The sequence below is a fragment of the Dendroctonus ponderosae genome, unplaced genomic scaffold (assembly GCF_020466585.1).
Source record: "Dendroctonus ponderosae isolate FM_Combo_2020 unplaced genomic scaffold, Dpon_F_20191213v2 Dpon_F_20191213_6, whole genome shotgun sequence".
NCBI lineage: Eukaryota > Metazoa > Arthropoda > Insecta > Coleoptera > Curculionidae > Dendroctonus > Dendroctonus ponderosae.
The window spans coordinates 4,367,262-4,389,852 of NW_026018814.1; the positions used below are offsets into that span (position 1 = coordinate 4,367,262).

The 22,591-nt window shown below is 33.8% G+C and overlaps 3 protein-coding genes across 3 annotated transcripts; 2 read left to right on the forward strand and 1 right to left on the reverse strand.

Moving 5' to 3' along the window:
* Nucleotides 1–1,090: 1,090 nt before the first annotated feature.
* LOC109540592 (facilitated trehalose transporter Tret1) lies at nucleotides 1,091–4,440 on the forward strand (the record flags this gene model as incomplete). The annotated part of the gene is given in 2 exon segments (XM_019909016.2): nucleotides 1,091–1,429; nucleotides 1,487–4,440. Coding segments are annotated over 2 exon segments (1,371 nt in total), but the record flags the coding sequence as incomplete, so codon positions are not given.
* An 8,058-nt stretch (nucleotides 4,441–12,498) lies between these two features.
* On the forward strand, nucleotides 12,499–19,649 carry LOC109540642 (homocysteine-responsive endoplasmic reticulum-resident ubiquitin-like domain member 2 protein). The gene is made up of 3 exons (XM_019909078.2): nucleotides 12,499–12,840; nucleotides 15,240–15,694; nucleotides 18,428–19,649. Exons 1-3 carry the CDS (start codon nucleotides 12,706–12,708, stop codon nucleotides 18,876–18,878), a joined length of 1,041 nt encoding a protein of 346 aa, XP_019764637.1. The 5' UTR covers nucleotides 12,499–12,705; the 3' UTR covers nucleotides 18,879–19,649.
* Nucleotides 19,650–19,657: 8 nt separating this feature from the next.
* Nucleotides 19,658–22,591, reverse strand: LOC109540641 (TIMELESS-interacting protein). Its single transcript, XM_019909077.2, has 3 exons — nucleotides 21,869–22,591; nucleotides 20,814–21,004; nucleotides 19,658–20,756 (listed from the first exon to the last, which is right to left on the reverse strand). The coding sequence occupies exons 1-3, from the start codon at nucleotides 22,107–22,109 to the stop codon at nucleotides 19,785–19,787; spliced, it is 1,404 nt and encodes a 467-aa protein (XP_019764636.2). The 5' UTR covers nucleotides 22,110–22,591; the 3' UTR covers nucleotides 19,658–19,784.

Here is a 22,591-nt window from a genome sequence, read left to right on the forward strand (position 1 = left end):
TAAGTGCCTCATTTTCAAATTTTGCTTTCTGGATCAAAACTACTAGAATTTCGTCACTCAAGCTGTTATGACTGAACCGAATTTTCAATTCTCGATCCAACGACGATAGAAAGGAATTCTGTCGCTCAAATGGTTCTTGAGAAACTTCGGAAAACGCAGCGTCAAGTTTGACTGAATTTTGCGGCTCAAATAAACCCTGCAAATCTAAAACTTCGTCAAATGATGACTTTTTTTAGAACACTGCCAAGATTTCAATATTGATGGTTCATTTTCTAAAACGGCCAATGAGCGTTCTTGTTTATTTTGCTTTCTAAAAGCGAGCAAAAACGGGACGGAAAACCTGAAATTTTGGTATAATCTTGCACCTAAATGGTCTGATATTCAAATCTGGCTTTCTGGGTCAAAATTATTCGAATTTTCGAATTCAAAATAAACTTGTTCAATCAAAAAATTAATGTGAATGAATTTAAAAAAGAATATTTCTGATTAATATCAAACATCTATTTGCAAATAACGATATTTGCATTAATTGCAGATAAACGAAATGGAGTAATTATAATTTAAACTTTTAAATAATTAAAAAATAAAGACATATGCAGTTTGTTAAAAAATCCAGGACACATGAATATGTGGACGTAAGTTGGAACCATATGGAAAACTTTTTGTCCATTCCAGTTCCAAAGTTTCTAAAATGTATTTTTCATTGAAAAAGTCCAGTTACAATGAGACCGCGCTGTTGAGGGCTCGGAAACAGATAGAACCCAGATCGAAAAAACGCCTTTTCTACCATTTGCTGGGAATAATTGTCATCTACTTGGTTTGAAAGTTTAACTTTAATCCCACTGGCGTTTGGGGGTTTAACTTCCACTTGAGTTTCTCCTTTGCTGAGGTCTATCAAACATGTATTCTAAACGTCCTCTACCAAAAGCAAAAATGTATCCCCACAAAAACTTGACAAAGCAAATTCAGCTTTACGCTCTCAAACATTGTAGGAAAAAACCACTCGCCAAAAAACTCTGTACTTTGACCAATTGCAACAATTTTCCAAAAAGCTTGGGATAGACTATAACATAATTTCCTTGTATTCCAGGTGGCCGGTCCTAGCAGGCAGCTATTGATAACGGGCAAACCAGAATACTTAGGCCAACTGCTAGCTTCACTTGCTGTTTCTCTGGGCCCTCTAGCTTCTGGTCTAGGGAAAGGCTACAGTTCGCCAGCCATTGCTTCCCTGCTACAACGAGATGCAAAGGCCTTTGATCTAAATGGCCAACAGGCTTCCTGGTTGGCCTCTTTGAGTCTCCTGGGGGCCCTCTTCGGAGCCCCCCTGGGGGGCGTAGCTGTCAAATGGGGCAGGAAGCGAGCTCTCCTGATGGCTGGAGCTCCATTGTCACTATGCTGGATTCTGACCGGGTTTGCGTTCAGCGTCGAGGTGCGATTGCCACTTGTTCTTAGCTGCCGGTTTTTTACTCAGTTTATGCAATTTTAGATAATGTGCTTTGCAGCCTTCACTAGCGGGTTTCTCGTCGCCATCGTCCAACTGGCTGCTCAAATGTATGTAAGTGAAATTGCAGCTCCTTCCATTAGAGGAGGGCTGAGCGCCCTGCTGAAAATATCAGGCCATGCGGGCTCCCTAGTTGCGTTCGCTGCTGGGGCTTTTCTGGATTGGCGGCAACTCGCAGGGCTGATTTCCTTTGCTCCAGCTGCCATGTGTCTGGCAATGCTGCGGATTCCTGAAAGTCCTGGCTGGCTGGTCCTTAAAGGCTATGACTCGGAGGCTGAAAAGGCCTTGAGGTGGCTGCGAGGTGATAGCGCGGACCTGCAGTTAGAACTTTCTATCCTACAAACTCACATCATGAGCAAGCGCATTTCCAGCAGTCCGAAGTTGCTCTTGCAAACGTTGAGAACCCCAGCTTTAATCAGCTGCGGTTTGATGTTCTTTCAGCGCTTCTCTGGGGCTCACGCCTTCCACTTCTATGTAGTGAGTGTTTTTAAGGAGACCTTTGGCGGAACGAATCCTCACACTGCTGCTGTTGCTGTCGCTGTTGTTCAGCTACTGTCCGCGCTTCTTTCGGGGCTGTTGGTCGACAGCGCCGGCAGGCTGCCCTTATTGGTAGCCTCCAGCGTGCTTATGTCTTTGGCTCTCGCTTCGTTCGGTTCTTTTGCCTACTACAAAGAAGCCAACCCCAAATCGGTAACCAATCTGGACTGGATTCCATTGCTCTGTGTCCTAGTTTTCACAGTCGCCTTCTCCTTAGGGATAAGTCCAATTTCCTGGCTGTTGGTCAGCGAATTGTTTTCGCTCGAACATCGCGGCTTGGGAACAGCTCTGGCTACCGGATTCAGTTACTTGTGCGCCTTTGTAGGAGTGAAGACGTTTGTAGATTTTCGTGAATGGCTCGGTCTGTATGGAGCCTTTTGGCTCTATGCCTTTATATCAGTATGCGGTCTCTGTTTCGTGGTTTGTTGCGTCCCAGAAACCAAAGGCCGAGATCTGACCGAAATTGACACGGTCAGCTGACCCAATCCAAGGAGACAACTGCGCAAAGTATCCGTTAACGTGGTTGAACGGTACTGCTAGGACAGTTGTTTCCAAACATTTACAATTTATTAGCATTGACAATAATAAAGGCAGTTGATTCTGCGGTTGGAAAAATTGTTCCAAACACACAGCTCAAAAAGGCCGAATCAATTAATACGATTTCCATTGACAATAATGCGTTCAATAATGTTAGCTGAGTTGTAGCTAAGTTTTACTCCATCGTTACTCTTGTATTACTCCAACGGAGTTAACGGGCAACACTTTTCATCGAACTTGAAACTATGAGCGGTAGAGATAATTTTCAAAATAGGATGGTTCAAAAATGTGCAAGTCCTTGCTTATACAGAGTGAGGCGTAGAGGAAAATTGTATTTTCCTATTTTTTCCAGTTTTTAACGAAATCAAAACTTTCAAAATCAAAAATGACTTTATCTGAAAACTAGTAGTTTCCTAGTTAATAGTTTTGTGATAGAAATCCGATAAATTGGGCAAAATTGGGGAGAACGTGAAAGTTTGATCACTTCTGCGATCAAACGCTAAGCAAGTGTCCTGACTTCTAGAATATGATGGAAATTTTGAAATGCTTCCCATGAAACAGGGTGATTTTCTTTGAATGTTTTGCAGATGAATCTCTGAAACTACAACGGAGACGAAACGATGAAAATTGGCCTCCACAAACAGTTTTGAGTAATGGATCTGCACAATACTTTTACTCTCTTTCAGACAATTTATTCTGATTTCCATTTACACTTTCCCGGGCTTGAAGTTGCTTGACTGAATTCAGCTGCCTACAAAATGTTGTTTTTAGTTCAGTTCTTTGCCTGTTTGCACTGCCTTACATCTATTTTCACGTTTTATGAAGAGATATATACAAAAATCTTATCGAATATTGCCGATAAGCATCGTGACGCGACTATATCGCTTATGAAATTCAGCGTTTACTTCAGCTAGATACAAAATGCCTTTTCAATTCTTTTCCAGAGATGAAAATCAATATCTTCAATTTCAATGAAAAGAATTGATTTTTACCTGTGGTGACTAATGGAAAATGCATTTTGTCGCCACCTGAAGTAAAGACTGCTCTCCCTAAACGCCTCAACTTGCCTCATATTACTTTTATTCAGTTGGCGACAAAACACATTTTCATTTTTTTTTTACCTCTCTCCGTATATATTTTCATCATCACTTTATCCCTAGCAAGCGATAGAAAAGGCGTTTTCCCGATTGCGCCTGTTTCCGAGCCGTCAACAGGGTGCCTTAATTGCAAGAAAAGTTTTTCAATCAAAAATATCTTTTAGAAAAAAGTTTCAATTTAGAATTTTTTAACACACTGTATATGCGCTCGGCTGCAAAAAACTAATTTAAATTCAGTTTTTCAGTAGAGATACTGACTTTATTCTCTGTTCAGCAAAAGAGAGGTGTGTAGGACTAAACCTTATTAATATTAATAAAACGACAATCATGTGCTTAAAAATTGAGAAGGATAAATTATATTTAATTCATTTCGTTTATCTGCAATTAATAAAAATATCGTTATATGCAAATGAATGTTTGATATTAATAGGAAATATCCGTTTTTAAATTGTATTAAAATTAAGTTGTTGTTGATTGAACTAGTTTATTTTGAATTCGGAAATTTGAGTGGTTTTGACTCAGAAAGCGAATGTTTTCCATCCCATTTTTGCTCATTTCTCTAACGTAAAATGACCGAGAACATTGTTACGTCATTCTAGAGAGAACTAAATTGCCTTTTTAGAAAGTGAACCATCGATAAGAAAATGCTGTTTTTCGTTTTTATTTTTCACAGTTTTCTTAAAAACGTCTTGTTGTCAAGAAGTTCTGGATTCGCGTGTTATTTTTTTGAGTTGCAAAATCGACTCAAACATGACGCTGATTTTTCAGGAATTTCTCAATAACCATTTGAGCCACAGAATTCGTTTTGGCATCGTTGGATAGAGAAATAATCAAATATTTGGTACAGGACTAAACGTACAAAAATCATCAAAAACTAAAAAATTATACTATGCTAAGGATCATAACTACAACTGCAGAATATTTTCGAAAGTTCAAAAAATGTCCAGAAATTAATTATAAAGTAAAATGGCACGTTAAATTTACTTTCCTATATTTTATTGATTTAACAGAGCATAGGAAAATATCGAATTTACACAAAAAGTCAGGATTGAGAAAATAACCGGATTTTCTACTTAAAAGGCGTGTTCGTATGAACTAAAGGCGTTTCTGAGACTAAAGATTTCTCATCTTGAATGAATTCACTATACGTTTGCTAATATATTCCGGGGCGCTAAACTGTTTATATGATAATAAGTAAAAACATAAAATAACAAGAAATGTTACCAGAAGAGAATTTAAGAAAATTGACTAGTCAGTTCAAGTGACTTTCCAACAACAACTCCCAAGTAACTTTCCCCGATATATTGTAAAATATTAAAGCAAACTGAAATATTTTTGAACCATCGTGTTATTAGTTGAGTTAGGTAACAGCTCAAACGCTTAAATTTCCACATTTCTTGATCTGGCTGAAAATATTTTCACTGTTATGAATGGTGCTTTGATCATACCACATAATATTGTTAACATTCTCAACAGCTACCAGGGAATGACTAAATGTAGACTGTCTAGATTACCTCAAAAGCTTAGTACTTAGGCGCTACCTAGTGATATATATATAGACACTCGTCGCTTGCTCAACTTAGGCTATAAATGTACCGTAACTGATTTCCTACTTAGATGTTCTAATGTTATGTCAATTATGTGCAAGATAGCCCAGAAAAATGTTAATTTAACTGTATAAGTTGGATTTCAGCATTATTTGGATACTTTCATTGCGTTAGATTTAGAGTATTGAGAACGCGTTTGGGTCAATTTGCTATTTTAGATGATGTTCCATATCGTAGCATATGTTTTGGTAGATGCAAACAAAAGAGCTGCAGAAAGGAACAGGATATTTAGATGGCGCAAAATAGTGTACAAAGTGTTCAAGTCGATATTATTTCATGAAACGTTAGCAATACAGCCAGCACTATTTTAACTTAGAACCGGCTAATTTTACAAGCGCATCCAATCAAGAAAGCGTCAGGAAATGGACAATCGGATTTTGAAATAAAGTTTTTACAATTGAATAACTCAATGTTTAGGTACCAGTGGATTTCTCTATAGCAAACATAAATGTATAGTTTTTTATTTTTTCAAATACAGATCACCATTTTCAAAAATTTTGTTTGCTTTTTTACTGTTAAAACAGTATTATTTTAATTGAGAATAGTTGATTTTCAAGGCACACATAAACATAAAATAAATATAGAGTATATTAAACCAGAAATTTCAAATGTATTTAGGCTTCAGTCAACTTTAATAAAAATTAATATATTTACATTCGCTTGGTGATTTAAAATGAAACTTAGTGTTAAAATTATACTTCCAGTACAAAAACATTAATGCAGAAATGTTCTACTGTTCTAAAAGCATTTACAACTTGTGTTTATCTCAACTGTCTTCTTTCCAATCAGATAACTGCTAATTAGTAGATAAATACTAATTGAATGAAAAATTAAAATCTTATTAATAATTTTATAACAGTTTATCATATTCCATGGTTAATGATTTTGAATTTATTTCATTCATGGTTAAACATTATTCGTGATTATATTCTGAAAGATAACGACGATGGATAAAACTATTTAAAAAAGGTGTTTAGAATTGAAAATATTAAAAAAATGATTAGTTTTTTGAAGAAAATTCTAATTAAAAATATAATTTTAGCGACAAATTAAAAATAACCAACCTTGAATAAAAAGACGGTCCCTGCAGTTGTTGTAGACTTGCGAATGTCTAACAATAAAAATCAAAACCGTATTTTGCCAAAAATCTCTAGAATTAGCACTGATGGTCTTTAGTCCTTGAATAGTCTTTGTTCCAGAATCTGTATTTTTTATTTCAAATTATTATCCTCAGTTTTTTCAACATTTTCTAAGTATCGTTAGTTTTAATGCAAAATTATGTGCAACAGAAACTAAGGAAAATATGATTTCCAATATAAAAAATTAGATTAATGAGCCAAAATATAACAATAGTTTTTCGAAATATCTGTTTTTATAGGATCCGAACGGAAAAAATTAAAATATGCAGATTGTTGCCAAAAAGCAACTCTAGTCGAACTCCACATGGTTTCAGTCAAATGAACTCAAACGCTTTGTATATTGTATATACATATGTATATGGCTTTTTTAACAATAATCTCTTCGCTAATTCATTATTTGCATATTATTTTGCGCCTATCTGAAAAATCTGAACAGCTCGTTGTTTTTTGCCAAACTTTCATTAATTTATGAGATTATGAACTGTGATAGACTAGCACAATACATATTAGAAGTCTTCAAAAATACTTATGACAGAAATATACATATAATAAATTATATAAAAAAATGGTATACATATAGTGTTATATGCTAAGTGGGGTGGGTTTTATTCACTTGTGTTGGTGCCCACCAGGATCGAAAAGAATATGGTTAAAAGTTAATCACTTTATGAACTAATCAATCAATATCATTAAAAAAATGTGAAATTACAAAAATGACAGTGCGGTCCATTACAACACAATCCCATGCTTTGGAGAGTTTATATCGTTCTTAGAGTTAAGATGTATTTACGACGAAAAACTCACTTAAGCTATAACTTCAAGGCGATAGTAAAAAGTTCCAACCTTTTGAAAAAATGGAGGATTTTTAATTGGAATTATTCCAGAATGAGCTTTTAAAAATAGCATAAGCCAATTTAAAAAAAATGGGTTTCCACTCAAACTGTTTTAAATTAAAAGGCACCAACAGTTAAAATCATGTATTAAACTCTTAATTGTAATAAAACTTGTTTTTTTTAGTAAAAGAAGGAAATATGTAAAACTCATAAAATAATCTAGTGTAATTTTTAACACTCAATTGAATTACCTCAAAATTATTCAATAAATTTCAAAATTAAAAATTATGAACTTACATAAAAAAAGTGTTAGTAAATTAAGGCATCGGCCATCAACTTTGGATAATTTATTTGAATCAGATTAAAAATTCAGATACATTATTACGGTCATCTAGGCATTGAAATTATAGCTTCCATCTGAAATTAAACCTATTCACTCCCTTTAAAATTTACATATCTTCACTAAGAATAAAGGCAGTTAATGTGAGAATGTTATTGTTAGAACCAGGTGTTGCTGACAAACCTAATAAAATTAACTGACATTGTTTCGATTTTCCATTAATCAAATCGAGGAAATTTGACAATAAATTTCAGCAATTTCTCGTGGTTCAATGACATTCAATCTCTTTATAGCCTTTAACTAAAGCAGAACAACATTCCGGCCTAGTTATAGCTTTTAAATATTCCAGGAAACCAGGAGGACTATTAATATACTCGTATTTTATAGCGTGCTTTAAAACACAAAGCTTTAACTGTAAAAATTACTTTGCGGAAAACGATAACGTTTAGTAATTAAAAACGTTCTCAAATTTAACGTTTCAAATCTAATAGCGGTTTTGAGAGTATTAAGCCAGAAAGTTCATGTTTATTTTAACAACCAGTAGCGTGGCAAGGATGAATGTTTAAATTAATGCACAAAAAGTCTATCCACTGGTCAATAATATATTTTTAAGTTATATGTTGGCTTAAAATGTTTGCTAGATTTGCTTCAAGCTTTTGTCATTTTTGCTTCGTAAACTAATAAATTGACAAATTTAATATTTAGACTTTCGACGGTCTAAGAAATATATTTGCTCCAATGCAAGTGAATTAGTTAATTGCCCAAACCGGAGAGCACATTAAAAGTTTTTCACTGCTTCTTAGTTCCTTCGGAATCCAATTTTCATTGTCAAGAGTTGGACTGTAATTCCTTGAGAAATTCATAGGATTTTGGCATATTCATGGATATTAGATAACAAAATTATATTTACTTCTTTTCTGCATTTCGGTTTACTTGTATTAAATTTATGTATTTAGAATATTTTCAATGTATATTGGCCTTATTTAACCCACATAAACCCATAAAAATATTGTTCTTTCGCTATCCTGGTCTCACCCGCACTTCATAGTTGTTAATCTTCAAAATTAGTTCTTCAGCATATTTTATCTAGCAGATAAAAACATCGTCCAAATCAACTGTAGTAAACCGATCGTTTTCATCGACAATCAATTCAAACCGATCGAATTCAAATTTCAAATTAAATTAATTTTATTTTCACATTTTCAAAGTAAAAAACAAACAGCGAACCTTCTGATGCAAAAATTTCACTTTTGATTTATTATGGTTGGATCACTTTTTCATTAGTTCGAATATTCATTTGCAATTAAAAAAAACTACAAATGACAACAATTTTAGTAATGATTAATGGTCTTAAATTCTATATGCAATTTTTGGCAAACAGGAGGCAACAATCAGGGAATACCGAGGCCATAAATATTAAATTGCAATATAATATTTAAAAATGATAAATAGATTAAAGTTGGGAATAGAAGAGTGGAAAGTTGTGAAATAACATATTAAAAAAAATCAAGCAAGAAACTCAACACCCCAAAAATTACCATAATAGCATTGAAACAAATAGCCTTTCAGATGCCAATCAAAACAGTTGAAAACGAGAAAAAAATTAAAATTCCAAGCAGAATTTGTCAATCACATTTATCCACTAATTAAAAAGAATTATAAAAGGATTTTTGGCCAACGGATGTTGATGTGAGGGTCGCATTTAACTTCCACCCTGGTGCCGCACTGGGTTTATAGGAATCGTTCGTAATTCAAGTTTAGTACGCAATAAAGATTTTGCGTTCATCCCTAATTAAATACGGGCTGAGGATATTTTAATTAAAACTTGAAAATTATTTACAATAGATATTTTGTGCGGCTCGGTAAGCAATTAAGGGCCGCTTTGGCTTGTTTAATTTTAATCTCGAGCCTGGGTGGTTTGTTTTTATTAGTCCGTGAAACCGAAATTGTCAAAGAAAAAGCTGTAATCCGACGACTAACGTGCTTTGTTCACTGTTTTTCTTTTGGTTGAGACCTTTCCGGGTGCTGTTTATTGAAATATGTTACTTAGTTTGCCTTCTCATTAATCACAGAGCCCAAATTAATTTGGCCCGAACTGATTCATGATCACAGTTACACAGGGTGTTTTAGAACATATGCTCTAAGTTTTTAATTATAATCAAGGTGGTTAATAGAAGAATTATGAACGAATGTGTTATAGGGGGCACGTTGATCCTCTTCAAAAATAAAAAAAATAAAAATTATTCATGTTACTACAAGGGACGGACAAACGGGTTTTATGCAGATCTCGACTAAAGACGCTAATCGGGGATCGGGAAAAGTTGTGATCGGTCTATAAAATTTTATTCAATCGCCAGAAGAAGTGTAAAGAAAGCAACATTCTATTATTGTTAACTTTTGCCACGATTTGCTTCTACCAATTTTTAATTTTTAAAGGTGTTTTTAAAGTTTTTATGATAAAGCGAGAAAATGCTACCACAGTATCGCATTTTTATTATCCAATAAAAAAGTTAAAAAAGGTTAAAAGCGAAAAATTTACGAAAATGTATAGGCAACTTTAAAATTTGCGCTTTAAGCGCCTTCTGAAATAAATATGTACACATTTTCATTGCAATATGCATTATTTTGGAATGGGTCAATTTTAGGGAGCGCTTATTCCAGTTGAAAATTCAAACTCATTTAAAAAATTGCAAATGCATTTTAGTACATTTAGCTCTAAAAAAAACCCAAGTAGACGTTGGTGTTAGTCGCAAAAATATTTTTAATCCACTCTTAACCTGGCCACATTGTAGAAAAAGATAAACATGTTTAATATTATGTTCAAATTTTAATGTTTCTAAGATATTTTAAGTTGTTGGTTCAATATTTTCTAAAACCTTTGAAACAGGACAAGAGTCGTTTTAAATGGTATTGAAAAGTTCTGTGCGAAAAACTGCTCAAATAGATTCAAACCCAAGCCTAATTTAAATATTTTTTTTGTTAATAGTATTATTTATTGATCAATAAATCTCATTATTTTTATTACTTTTGAATTCATTGTAGTTTGTCTAGACATTTTTTAAGTCATTAAAATATATCAAAACCGAAAACAGAAATTTCTCGTCTTGAAAACAGCAAACGTGTTTTGTCGTAAACTAGAACATTGCTAAATGTAATAAAATAACGTCTTTACTGTTCCTTAAGACCCCTTTAAGTGGAACAATAAAATAAAACGCTTCCTATTAATTACATTGTATTTCACGCAAATTGCATGGTGCATCGAAGTGTTCAGGCGAGGCTTAAATTGATCGTTTCGAATTCGAACTAAAATTTCATAGAACGTAAAGCAGATTCGGAAACAACATAAATCTTTAGTCGCTCTTTTATTATATGGAAACGTATAAGAAAATGCCGTTCAAATTTAATGTCGAGAGTTAATGGGATGTTGGATGTGCCCTGGCTTAAATTGAAACGACAATTCCAGCAAAAATGTTCAAATATTTATGCACAATTTATGGCTGAAAATTTTATGATTTTCCTTAATAATTCCAATTAAAAGCGCTTAACTTATCAAACTCCCTAATAAAAACTATTTTCATTCTTGCAAGTTACTGGTTGAAAATTAGCTAAAGTTTAGRCRAAAATGCGAATTTAACCACCTCYATTATTTGAGTATTATTTAACCTTTAGTTGCTARGAAGTGTTAAGACGTTTGCCCGTATGTAATAGGCTCACTTTATATAACAACTTTAAATATATAATTTAGAATAATATTTCGAATTCACTGTCACGAACAAAAGGGCTACAAATAAACTAAACGTTATCGAATYCAACTAGTTCGATTGCCGAAATTAACTTTCTTGGTGAATTCAAATTGGGCCTAAAATATATACCATAAAGTACTTGTTGTGATTGTCTATTTAAATTTAAACATTAACTTAGCGTATGTATAAATGTATAAGTGTAACCCAGATACAAACTTACGCTAAAATTGTACGATTAGCATAGCTTGACAATAATTTTTACGCTCCCTTTTTATATAGTTTATATTAGAGAATCTACAGAAAAATAAAGATGTTCAAAAGCAAATTAGTTATTTTTTTTTCACTTATAGAAGTATTTCCAGATCTCTATAGGAAACACTTATGGTACCAATGGGTAACTCAATGGATTTTTAGGAGTTGGCGCAATAACTCACCGGTGCAGTTGCGTCTTTACCTATCAGTTGCGCTGCAGTCACCCATTTGGTAAAACGTTACTCATAAAACATAAAAAACGTGGTGACCTTTTTTTATGTTAAAATAAAATTTCGACAGTGATAAAATTTGGTTCCTTAAGAAAGTGATGACCTTTTTCGGTAGGATGTTAAAATTCCAGGCCACGGGTCTCAAAAAGCTTATTAAATTAAAGCTAAATTAAAAGTGCAACACAGTGAGACGCAATTAACACCGAGGATGACCCCCAATAAAAGTTCCGAAACGTCGACAAAAGTGAAACTTCCTGTGTTTGATTTGTCCCGTAGAATACCAACCAAAAAAATTAACTATGTTATTATATTTCTTATGAAAAATATATCAAAAGTACATTTACAAATATACTCAGCATACAAAGAAACCAATAGAAGCTATAAATTCCTGTGAATTCCCTTTTTACAGTTTTTTTTTATTTTACATTTCAAAAAATTACGATTTCTGAGCCATCAAATCATCATAAACATACACTAGGCGTGAATTGATGGTTGCCTGCACTAATATATCAGTTAATACCTGTTTAGCTTGAAGTGATCGCATTCCTCGAACATTTCAGCGCATTAATAAACTTCTGATCGAATATTTGATTATATTATATTTTACACAATCCACAACAACATGAAACTTGCGAATAATTGATAATCAAAATAAATAATACTCCCAAAAACCACGTGACAACTCGTGACTGACGCGGACCAATCGTCTTGCGCCAAATACTGAATGTTGATAAACGTCGTTCAATGTGTCAGAAAATGGTCACGAAAGGAATATAAAGCTCATTCCATCTATTTAGTTGTTACAAAATTACGCAAAAGTACCAGTAATTTGTGTTGTAAATAGTGACATTGTAATTATTGCTCTATTCGCTAGACATCCTGCATAAAAATGGACTCTTTACCCGTCACACTCATAGTGAAGGCTCCAAATCAACAAATCGAGGATCAAAAAATTAGGTGTGAAACGTCATGGACTATTAATAAATTGAAGCAACATTTATCGGAGGTTTATCCCAGCAAACCCGTAAGTTATTTAATCTAAATGGTTGACTTGTCTTTCCACCCAAATTTTAACCATAACCGCCCACATCTAAGTCTTTTAGGGCCTCTATCAAATTCCTCTGGATTTGGCTAATACATGATCATTTACTTATACTTATGCAGGTCCTAAACGGGATACTTTCTATTCCGCAAAATTAGGCGTAGAAACAAATAATCAGCCCTAATCTCACAAAAATCATTAAGCCTATTGCTTATCTTCTCATTAATCTTCATTCCTTCCACATTTATTAAATAGTCCTAAAACAGTTCTATATCATGTTTCAATTAAACATGTTTTTTGGGTCATTTCATAGTACAGAGTACAAGCAAAATTATTATATTGCACGTTCCTAGTAGTTGGTAAATAATAATAGCTCTATTTCTATTGATTTTAATTGGTGATCATGATGGTTAAAACAATACTTAGCGAGTGAACTGCTGAAACCTTTACAAGTATGTTTGTTTCTGTCGTCTTAGAAGCTTTTTCGATTACGTTATATAAGAAATTTACAGCTGCGTTAATGACTAAAAAATTGAATTGCAATAAAATTTTATCGTTTGTCGGTCATGGTGGGTTTATACAGAATAGCTACTTGAACAGAGAAATGCGAATTTGATGTTTTAATTATTGTTATTGTTAAATTGAAATTATTTAGAGCTTTTTCATTATAAATGGTTTCATAAATATTTTCATTTGTGTTAGCGCATTAGGTTGTTAAAAAGAGATAGACTTTGGCCACCATTGCTGGAAACTGGTGAGTTTTTTGAGCATTTGGGACATATAGGAAAATAACTTCTTCAGGACGTTTTGCATGCACGAGTTCCGCACCACCTCTGAAGGTGCAAGCCACTCGTGCCTGCGAAACGTCAGGACGAAATTCTTCACGACGTCCAAAAGCCCGAATAACTCATCAGTTTTACTAATGGTTGGTTAATTACTGACACTTTTTAAAATATTTTTGTGCAATGTTAACGTTCTTTCCTAAACTTGAGGGCTTGCACCTTTTTTTTTATTAAACTTATGGTTAAAATAACAAATAGCGAACAAATTTCTCCACTTTTCTTACTTTTCTTTAGGTTCCGTTTGGGTGTTATTCTATATATCTAGCATTTTTTTAAAATTGCACGCTTCTAGAAAATCTCCTATTTGACCGCATAACATACCTACGTAGTTAAAAGCCTGTGAAGTAAAAAAATTAATTTCACTTTTCAATTAATCGGATGACTTTGCAGTATATTGATTCCGTATTGAAGACAATATAAGTACATCAGTTTTAAAACATCACTCTTTAGGAATAGGTGAAAATTCGCTTCGGCCTGTTTGATTTTGAATATTTTTTGTAGGTAAATATTACTTATGTCTATGTATCACTTTTGTAGGTAAACAATGTTTAGTGTCTTCTACCTTCTTATGTTGTTTCTTATTTTACGTTTTAGATTTCATCGCTTACACGGTTTTTTCTAATATAAAAAAGCGCATTATTTCAATCTACCTATTTGCAACCATAGATTGCGCGATTAAAATACCTGTATTTTTAAATATTACGGGAGTCTTATGTGCAGCAGTGGACGACTATATAGCTGTTTGATAATTATTTGATATCGGTATGCAGGTTGTTCACTGTAATTTTGGCTATTTATTGCCTTTAACCTTCGGTTGTTCGAAAATCAGTAAATTTGGTTTTTGTCAGAAAATCCCATCACGACTCATTTTTCGGCCCCCATAATTTGCTGTGTTTTTCAGTTATAAAATAGTTCTAAAAAGTGTTTTGTCTTTAGAAATTTTATGTTAAACGCGAAGCGGCGAAAATGGTAAAATCTGATGGTTTATGTGAAAGTATATGATTCGTCATCAATGACGGCGACTCAGGCGTTTGAACTGAAGAAAGGGCGCTGTGGTTTCAGAGTATTTTATTATTTTATAGGTATTGGGTTTTTGTCAATGTTTTGGTGCAAATATAAAGTTGCATTCGATCATATTTTAGTTGCTTCCTCAGAAACACTACATACCTTTAACGAAAAAAAAGCGCAGTGATAGATATATGCGTCCAACAGAAAATTATGGTAAAAACATCTTCGTCAGACAATGAAAGCCCGAATGAACAATTCAACCTCAGCATTATCTGCCGTTTAACTCTGCAAAAAAGTCAAACAGCTATTCTACAACTTAGGAATGTTACTTTGAAAAAAACTACCTATTTTCTATGTCAATTTTGGTTGCATTTCTTTTCAGCCACTCTGTACTGCAAAGCAATATTATTGATATTTACCAGGAAAGCATTGTTGCGCAATAACATATCCATTAAAAAATGCACACCATAATGCCTTATCACCAAGAAAGTATTTAAGATAAGCCTCTTATCTCCAGCCTTTAATTTACAGCCACAACATGAACAAAAGCTAATATATTCCGGCCAGTTACTGAACGATTCGGTGATTTTGAAAGATATTCTTCGACAATACGAGGGCCAGGACACCCATACAGTCCACTTAGTGTGCGCACCGCCTCTAGTAAACCCGAAAATGATCAATCGAGCAAGGCAGGTGGAGAGAAGAAATTCTGGAGATGTTGCTGCTAATCCAGGCAACGCGGCTGCTAACAGCCAACCAGCAACAGCCAGGCCATCAGCTCCAGAAGTGACCACTCAGCCAACCACAAACAATCCTCGAGTTCCCGCAGCTTTTCCGCATGAACGATATCCAGAAAACGGATTTCCTTGGACTCAATACGCCGAGCAAACGCCTCAAATGAATCTCAACACTTTGAATCAGTATCAGTTGCAAATGGCTTTGATGCAACAAGCTTATATGCAGTATATGACTCAGTATATGCAACTGTAAGTACCTGTAAACTGTTATATACGTTTTGTAATTGATCAGAACCGGCGTTTTTATGCCAAGAAATTCTGGAACGTTTACTTCAATATTTCGAAGTTTATTATTTAAAAATTTCGTTTTTATTGCTTTACATGAAAATGATCTTTACAGCAAAATGAAAATTGTAGGATTAGCTCCTAATTTTGCTAAATGCTAAAACTCGTTGAACAAATGCCTTGATTATTTATACGATCGACTCACTGAAGCTTTGTAGTTTAAAGATATTTAGAAGTTTTGATTAACTACCTTGAGTCAACTTATACATTTACAATTTGTATTTGTCGGCAGTGAAAGTGGTTGTTCTTTGCATAGAAACACTGGGAATTTATTGTCGATGTCCCTTATAATGAGCAAACATTCGTCAAAATTGACTGTTTTGAATAAATAAAATACACACTTTAACATACAAAATACGTTCCTTAACTTATACTTATGTGTACATTTTATTTTTGTTATCCGTGTACGGTTTTTTATTTGCCGGCAGCTAATGCCATTGGTTTTTTTGCGTAGAAACACTTAAGATTTATTGACAATCTCCCTGATAGCAAACATGTTGACAACATTTACGATTCTAAATAATTACACGATTTAACATCAAAATACGCTTTTGGAAAAAGTTGTGCTAGTGTGTTTTTACAGTTAGATTTAGGTTCGAAAACTGAAATTAATAATCAAAACAAACAACCCATTTAATTATTGAGTACTTTAAGAAAGCAGATATTAGTGAAATGAGGTTTTCCTAAAAATGTGTTGAACTCCCATTGGCTGTAGATAAACCCTTATCAGTTGGTTCATTTCCATAAATAATGGTAGTATAATTATACATATACAGCCTTATGCTAACGGGAAATGAAATAATGATTTAAGTCAAAAACATTGTCATATCATCGCATCGTGGATTTAATAGGAATAAACTTTGCAATGGAAATTGGTATGGTTGAGCGGTGGAAAATAAAAAAAGCCAAAAGTTCTAACATGTTCGATCGTTTGCTTCAGTTTTACTTAATATATAATGCATTTTATCCTCTCTCTTTAACCACGTTACTTTACTGCCTTAAAACATCTGGAACGAATTGTGTTTATAAATAAAACCTAAACAGCTACAATGTTTGGACAATCATACGAACAGTAACAATCATCATCATACAGATATGTTATCACAATCGTACTTAGTTTTATCGCTAAATAATTCAACTACTTACTGGCTAACTCAAGTGCTGATTGTCTGCGAAATCGCCATGGAATAATGTATTTTTCGAAAAGTGTTGCGTCATTTAATGATCAGGCATGTGAAAAAACCCTGATTAAAAATTATGTCTTACATACTCAGCTAAAACAAAACAAAGTTTATTGGTAACTGATATGGTTTAAAACAAGTAAATTATTTTGCATTTGGGCACTGACGAATCTAAACCAGTTCACTACCGGTTGCCATTATAGGAAAATCCCCACACAGGAAAATATAAAAAAACAAGACTCATATATTGTTCCTGAAAGTTGTTTTTTTTTTCAATTATTTTCAATTTGTTTTTAATGACGGCGACGAGCCAAAGTTGTGTTTCCTTAAAGCGCAACAGTGTATGTATATTAACACGACCTTGTTTGGTAGATTTAACTTTGACCTGCTAGTGCATTGCAATTATTTTTGCATTTTGTAATTTTTGCGTTTATTTCACTTGTGCCAGTCAAAACGCTTATTTCCGTTGCTTTTTCAAAAAACTGTGATTGGCACACAGGTAATTAATAAATCATTATTGATTCCATTTAAACTACAGTATAATAACAGTGAAAGTACATCCGCGGTTGCATGGATAATCAGATATTGCAGCCCAACCGACAGTCAGCATTTATGTAACTGTGAAAAATACAATTTTACTTATTGCACAGAAATCTTTTTTGAATGGGCTCTAACAAAAAAAATATCTTTCTATGCGCTTTGATTGTGTTAAGTTTAGCTTATAACTGAGAAGGAAACCAATATTCCAAATAAAATTCCGTAGCATTCTGATTTTAAAGATTTTTTTGTATGCCAAGTTGAATGATTTTCTTGCAATATCTTGAACAATGTATAAATAGTCACAGTTTGTAAAAGCAATAAAAATGAAACATGAATTAAATTTGGAATTTTAATCAAAACGATTGAGTTTAAAAAATACATATTTGTTTTAAATATAATTTAGCCATGAATTTGATTGAATTGAATCTTAATGTTTTTCTGAAAGGAAGACGCATAATCGCGAGAGTGAATGGGTTGATTATTGTTTCCTGTTCATGTGATAAGTGTGATAGACAAAATTGATAATTACACATTGCCATTAAAACAGTTTCCGCATTGCCGTCAAAATGTAGGCTTTGCATCTGGATGTATCTAAAATATTTGTTGCTTTAATTGATTGAAACAGAATGTATAAAAAAAAACCACAGATCATAGGAAAGCTTCATGAGACAATTATGGCAAAAATTCAATAACAAAACAATTGGTAAGCAAAAGATGAGAATAAACTGTAAAAACAAATAAAATTCTTAAGACAGACAACACAACTCTCTTGCACTATTCTCGTGGCGTTAATTGCTTTTTATTCCTAAAATCAAACACCGAAATATCACATTACAAACGAACGGGGAAATATCTGGCCAAACTTGGAATCCATTATACATTACCACAGAAAATAATAACAATTAAATTTTTTCAGAGCTTCAGGTCAAATACCAGTATCGTCACCGCATCCTAACCCTGTTCCGCAACCCAACGTTCCAGTGAATGCGCCCAATGGGCAACAAAATCAACCAGAACTGGCCGCTCAACAAAACGCTCCGGCACAACCACAAGCGGAAAATGAAGAACGCGATTGGCTAGATGTTTTCTACATGCTTAGTAGGGCGATGGTTTTCTTCAGTGTTGTTTATTTCTATTCTAGCCCCCTTAGATGTATTTTTGTGGTGTTTTTGGGGGTGGCTTTGTATCTGTATCAAGCTGGTTTCTTCAATCATATAAATATCAACAACAACAATAACATAAATGGTACGCCGGAGGGTGAGCCGCAAGAAGAACAGGTTCCCACAAGGTTTATGGTCGCGTGGACCTTTATATCTACATTTTTCGCCTCGCTTATACCAGAAATTCGGCCGAATATGAACGCGTGAAATCTGGTCGCTTTCGAGAAAAATGCTTTTTGATTACTAGGCACTTTTTGTATCAAGAAAATATGTAACATGGCCTTTAAATAGTTGTACCAAATAACTTTGCATTTATATTAGGTGGTAATTTGTTGATCGATACAAGAACAATTGAACAAGTAATTTCAGGGATTCCAAATCCGCAATACTACTTGCTCAATTTGCCTGTATACCTACATTTTCATACACACAACACAACAGTTTTCTTCGTATGACTAATGTTTAGTATTTTCAATGATTAATGTAATAGTACCTGATCTATAAATAGATGCTGAAATTATCAAACTTTGCCTAGTAGGCACCAAGAAATATGTTTAATTTATTTGAAATTATATTCATAGATATATATATAACTTCCTTGGGATGCAAACTCGCCCGTTTCGAGATTTCAATATTTGATGAGTCGAGTATTTTTTAGGCATAATAAATCAATAATCAACGATCCCACCTTCAAATCAAAAAATACTGTTTTTCACCTTCTGTTTCTAAACATTTTTTCCATTGTAATTGTATTCACGCTGACACAAAAAATATATTTAAAATGAAATTATTAATACATTTAGAGATCTGTAATAAAGTCTACAAAATAGTAGATAGAGCTTCGCGTAAAAATTATTTATTGTAAAATACTTTTAGTTACCCATCTGTATATAAAAAATGTTTCATATAATTATGTATTTTACTTAGTTTTAATTGAAATGTGATTTAGATAAAGGATAATAAAGTAATCTTTATAAATCCAATGGTTTCAGTTTGAACGTTTAATAAAATCATTGCCCCTCGATGACAATGGGTAAAGGGAAATGATACAACACTTTAAATGAACAAATTCTTAACAACTAGATCATTTCACCGAACGGATAAGCAGAATGTTCACAATTGATTGTCCAGTGGAGAGTTTTCTTTGTCTGGGTCTTCACTAGATCTCACAGCTTTAATAAAAAAATCAGAATTTTCTATGGGCTCTCTTGTGCGTGGAGAAGACTGCTTGGTTTGAGTTCCCAAGGAGAGATTTTTCGAAGCTAAAAGTTCCATCTCAATGTCGTCGTCACTCTGATCACTATCTATAATATTGGCAGAAATGCTTCTAAATTTGCTAGAACTTCCATTGAAATAATTTGAGTGTTTTTCAGCTAAACCATTTTTTCCAAAGTCCGCTTTTGTGTGCTCTCCTTCTTGGTCACTGTCATCACTTTCAATAACATTCTTCTTGCGTCTTCGCTTTGGACTCAATATTGTGGACGATCTCACATCACGAATAGTGTCTTCATCCATTCCAAGACTCAAGTTTATACTTTCGCTTGCATGATTCTCCAAAACTCTTGCAGCTTCTTCAGAGTTTGATTCGCTCGAACCATCAATAGAAACTACACTATTATCTTCATTGTGATGCTTTTCCTTATTGGCTCCTTTAATTAATTTTTGCATGCTTTTCTTTTTCAATAATGACTTGCCCTTTGCATTACTTTCCAGGTCAAACTCTGGCTCTGATTCGTCGGTTTGCAATTTATCTGCAGCACTGCTCGGTCCAGGTAGAACTTGGCTTGAAATCTGCAAGTTCTCTTCAGCCTTTGCTCTAATTTTCCTTAATTTTTCGAGTCGCAGTTTCTCAGCTCGTTCCTTATTCAACCTAATCCGATTCTGTTGTTCTTCGGTAAGTTGCAAAGGTGGTTGATTGATTGAGGGAGCGGCCTGCAGTAGTTCGAACTGCTTATTCTGCTTGTCGATTTCATCGCTCTGGATTGGGACGAAACCGTCTACATTCATTTCTTCATCGGATGAATCGATTATCGGATTTTCTTGTTCTTCGACCAACAAATCAAATCGAATTCTCTTAATGTGTGTCTGAAATTAATAACAAAATTTACCTATAAACGGAATAGAATATTTGTTGGATATTACCTGAACGCTTTTTTTGCTTCCCAACTTTTCGAGTTTGTCAACACACGCCTCAAATGGAAATTTTGGAAATAGGCGATGACACCAATATTCGTATGTTTTGATAATGGCGTGTAGGTCTTGCTCCTCGTGGCCTTTTCCTTTGAAGTTTACTCTTTCAAAGTAGGATGGCAAGGTGGCTATTCCTTTAGGACCTTAAACCGATTAGAAATTTTTATAATCATGCTATAAAGGGATTCGACGGAAAATCAGTTGACAAAATATTCGTGTATGGGGAAAGTCAACAATATTAACACATTTCGCATATTAACTGCAAGACACAAAATTTTCCTAGCTTGTGCAACTGGAAGGAGTGCAAAGGAGGTAATTACCATAATTTATTGAAATGGAATGATAATAAAATACCATAATTAACAATTGCTCTTATAAGCTGCATATTTCGAAGTTATCTTCGAGACAATTTATTTAATACAAAAAATTTGAAAATGTTGTTTTTGATATAAGACGCACTCTGCAATTTAGATTTTGCATAAAAACTAAACCCCTCTATTTCAAAGAAACCTGTTTGGTTTTTTTAAATCTGTTTGTGGCTTTGAGATTTTTACATTGTGATCAATATCTTCGGAAACAACTTTCCTAAACTTTGCTCATAATCTTCAAAATGAACGTACACATAAATCTAGTAGAGATGTTCGTACTTAGTTTTTATTAAAAAAACCACAAAAAGTGCCACAAATCCATTCAGATAAATATACCATTTATAATTAAACCGTTACTTAATCCTTTATTAGTAGATGTTTTTTTTTATTTAAAGATTGCAATAGTTTCGTAAGTTTTTTGGTAGTTTGGCTTCTCACCTGCTACCTTGACCCTTATTGTACAATCTGTTTGTTTAAAGAAAATTAACACCATTTTGATTTTCTCATTGATACTTTTCTTCGAGCTCGTATCAGCTGAGATATTGATGACCGTGTTCTAAATGAAATCTCTGCTGATTTTTCAAATCGAAATAATTGAAGAAATCGCACTTAGAAATGATAATAGCCGAGTAAACCTACCTTTTAGGGTTTCAGCATTGAGTTTAGGCTGTGGATTTTTTATCACTCGTTTAGGTTGCACTACCTGCTTTGCTCCATTTCCATCTTCATTTCCTTCTGTTTCGTCCCTCTGAACTTCCTCAGTGTTCTCATCCTCTCCAGCCCCTTGCGGGGCATCAACTACTTCTATGTCATTCTGCTCATCTTCTATATCCGACAGTATCCTACCCTTATCACTAATAGATTCTTCATCCGAAGACATAATAATTTATTTAAAAAAACTGTAGAAAATGATAACAATAAGTAACAAAAAGAGCTGTGCTCCTTATGGTTGCCGCCAACTTCGAAGACTTTGTTAGGTTAGGGCGTTGGTTTGTTTACGTTTTACTGGCGGTTTGGCTCCTCATTCTGATCCTCATTCTCACTCCATTCAGAGTCGCTTTCAGAAGAACTAGGGGGCTCTACACTATACACAGACAGTCGATTGAGGCTTTGCAATAAGGCAAGTAATAGTTGTCGATTGATCCGATCGGTCTGGGTTAATTCACGTTCTTCTTGAGGCTCTACGGTATCAATCCCGATGTTTCCTACATTACTCAAATTGCTCTCTTGCTCTTTATTAACTCCGGGCATGTTTTATCGTGTCTTAACTACCCACTTGGCAATCACTGACTCACAAAAAGCAAAACTATTTTTGATTCTGACAAGGTGAGGTTAGACGACGTTAAAAAGAACTCGTACACA

Excerpts from the sequence above, each read along its gene's own strand:
- LOC109540642 (XM_019909078.2), top strand. The coding sequence starts at position 12,706 with ATGGACTCTTTACCCGTCACACTCATAGTGAAGGCTCCAAATCAACAA. Across the intron at positions 12,841-15,239 it reads AGGTTTATCCCAGCAAACCC|CCACAACATGAACAAAAGCT; the intron begins GTAAGTTATTTA and ends TTTAATTTACAG. Across the intron at positions 15,695-18,427 it reads ATGACTCAGTATATGCAACT|AGCTTCAGGTCAAATACCAG; the intron begins GTAAGTACCTGT and ends AAATTTTTTCAG.
- LOC109540641 (XM_019909077.2), bottom strand. The coding sequence starts at position 22,109 with ATGTCTTCGGATGAAGAATCTATTAGTGATAAGGGTAGGATACTGTCG. Across the intron at positions 21,005-21,868 it reads CAATGCTGAAACCCTAAAAG|GTCCTAAAGGAATAGCCACC; the intron begins GTAGGTTTACTC and ends AATCGGTTTAAG. Across the intron at positions 20,757-20,813 it reads GAAGCAAAAAAAGCGTTCAG|ACACACATTAAGAGAATTCG; the intron begins GTAATATCCAAC and ends TATTAATTTCAG.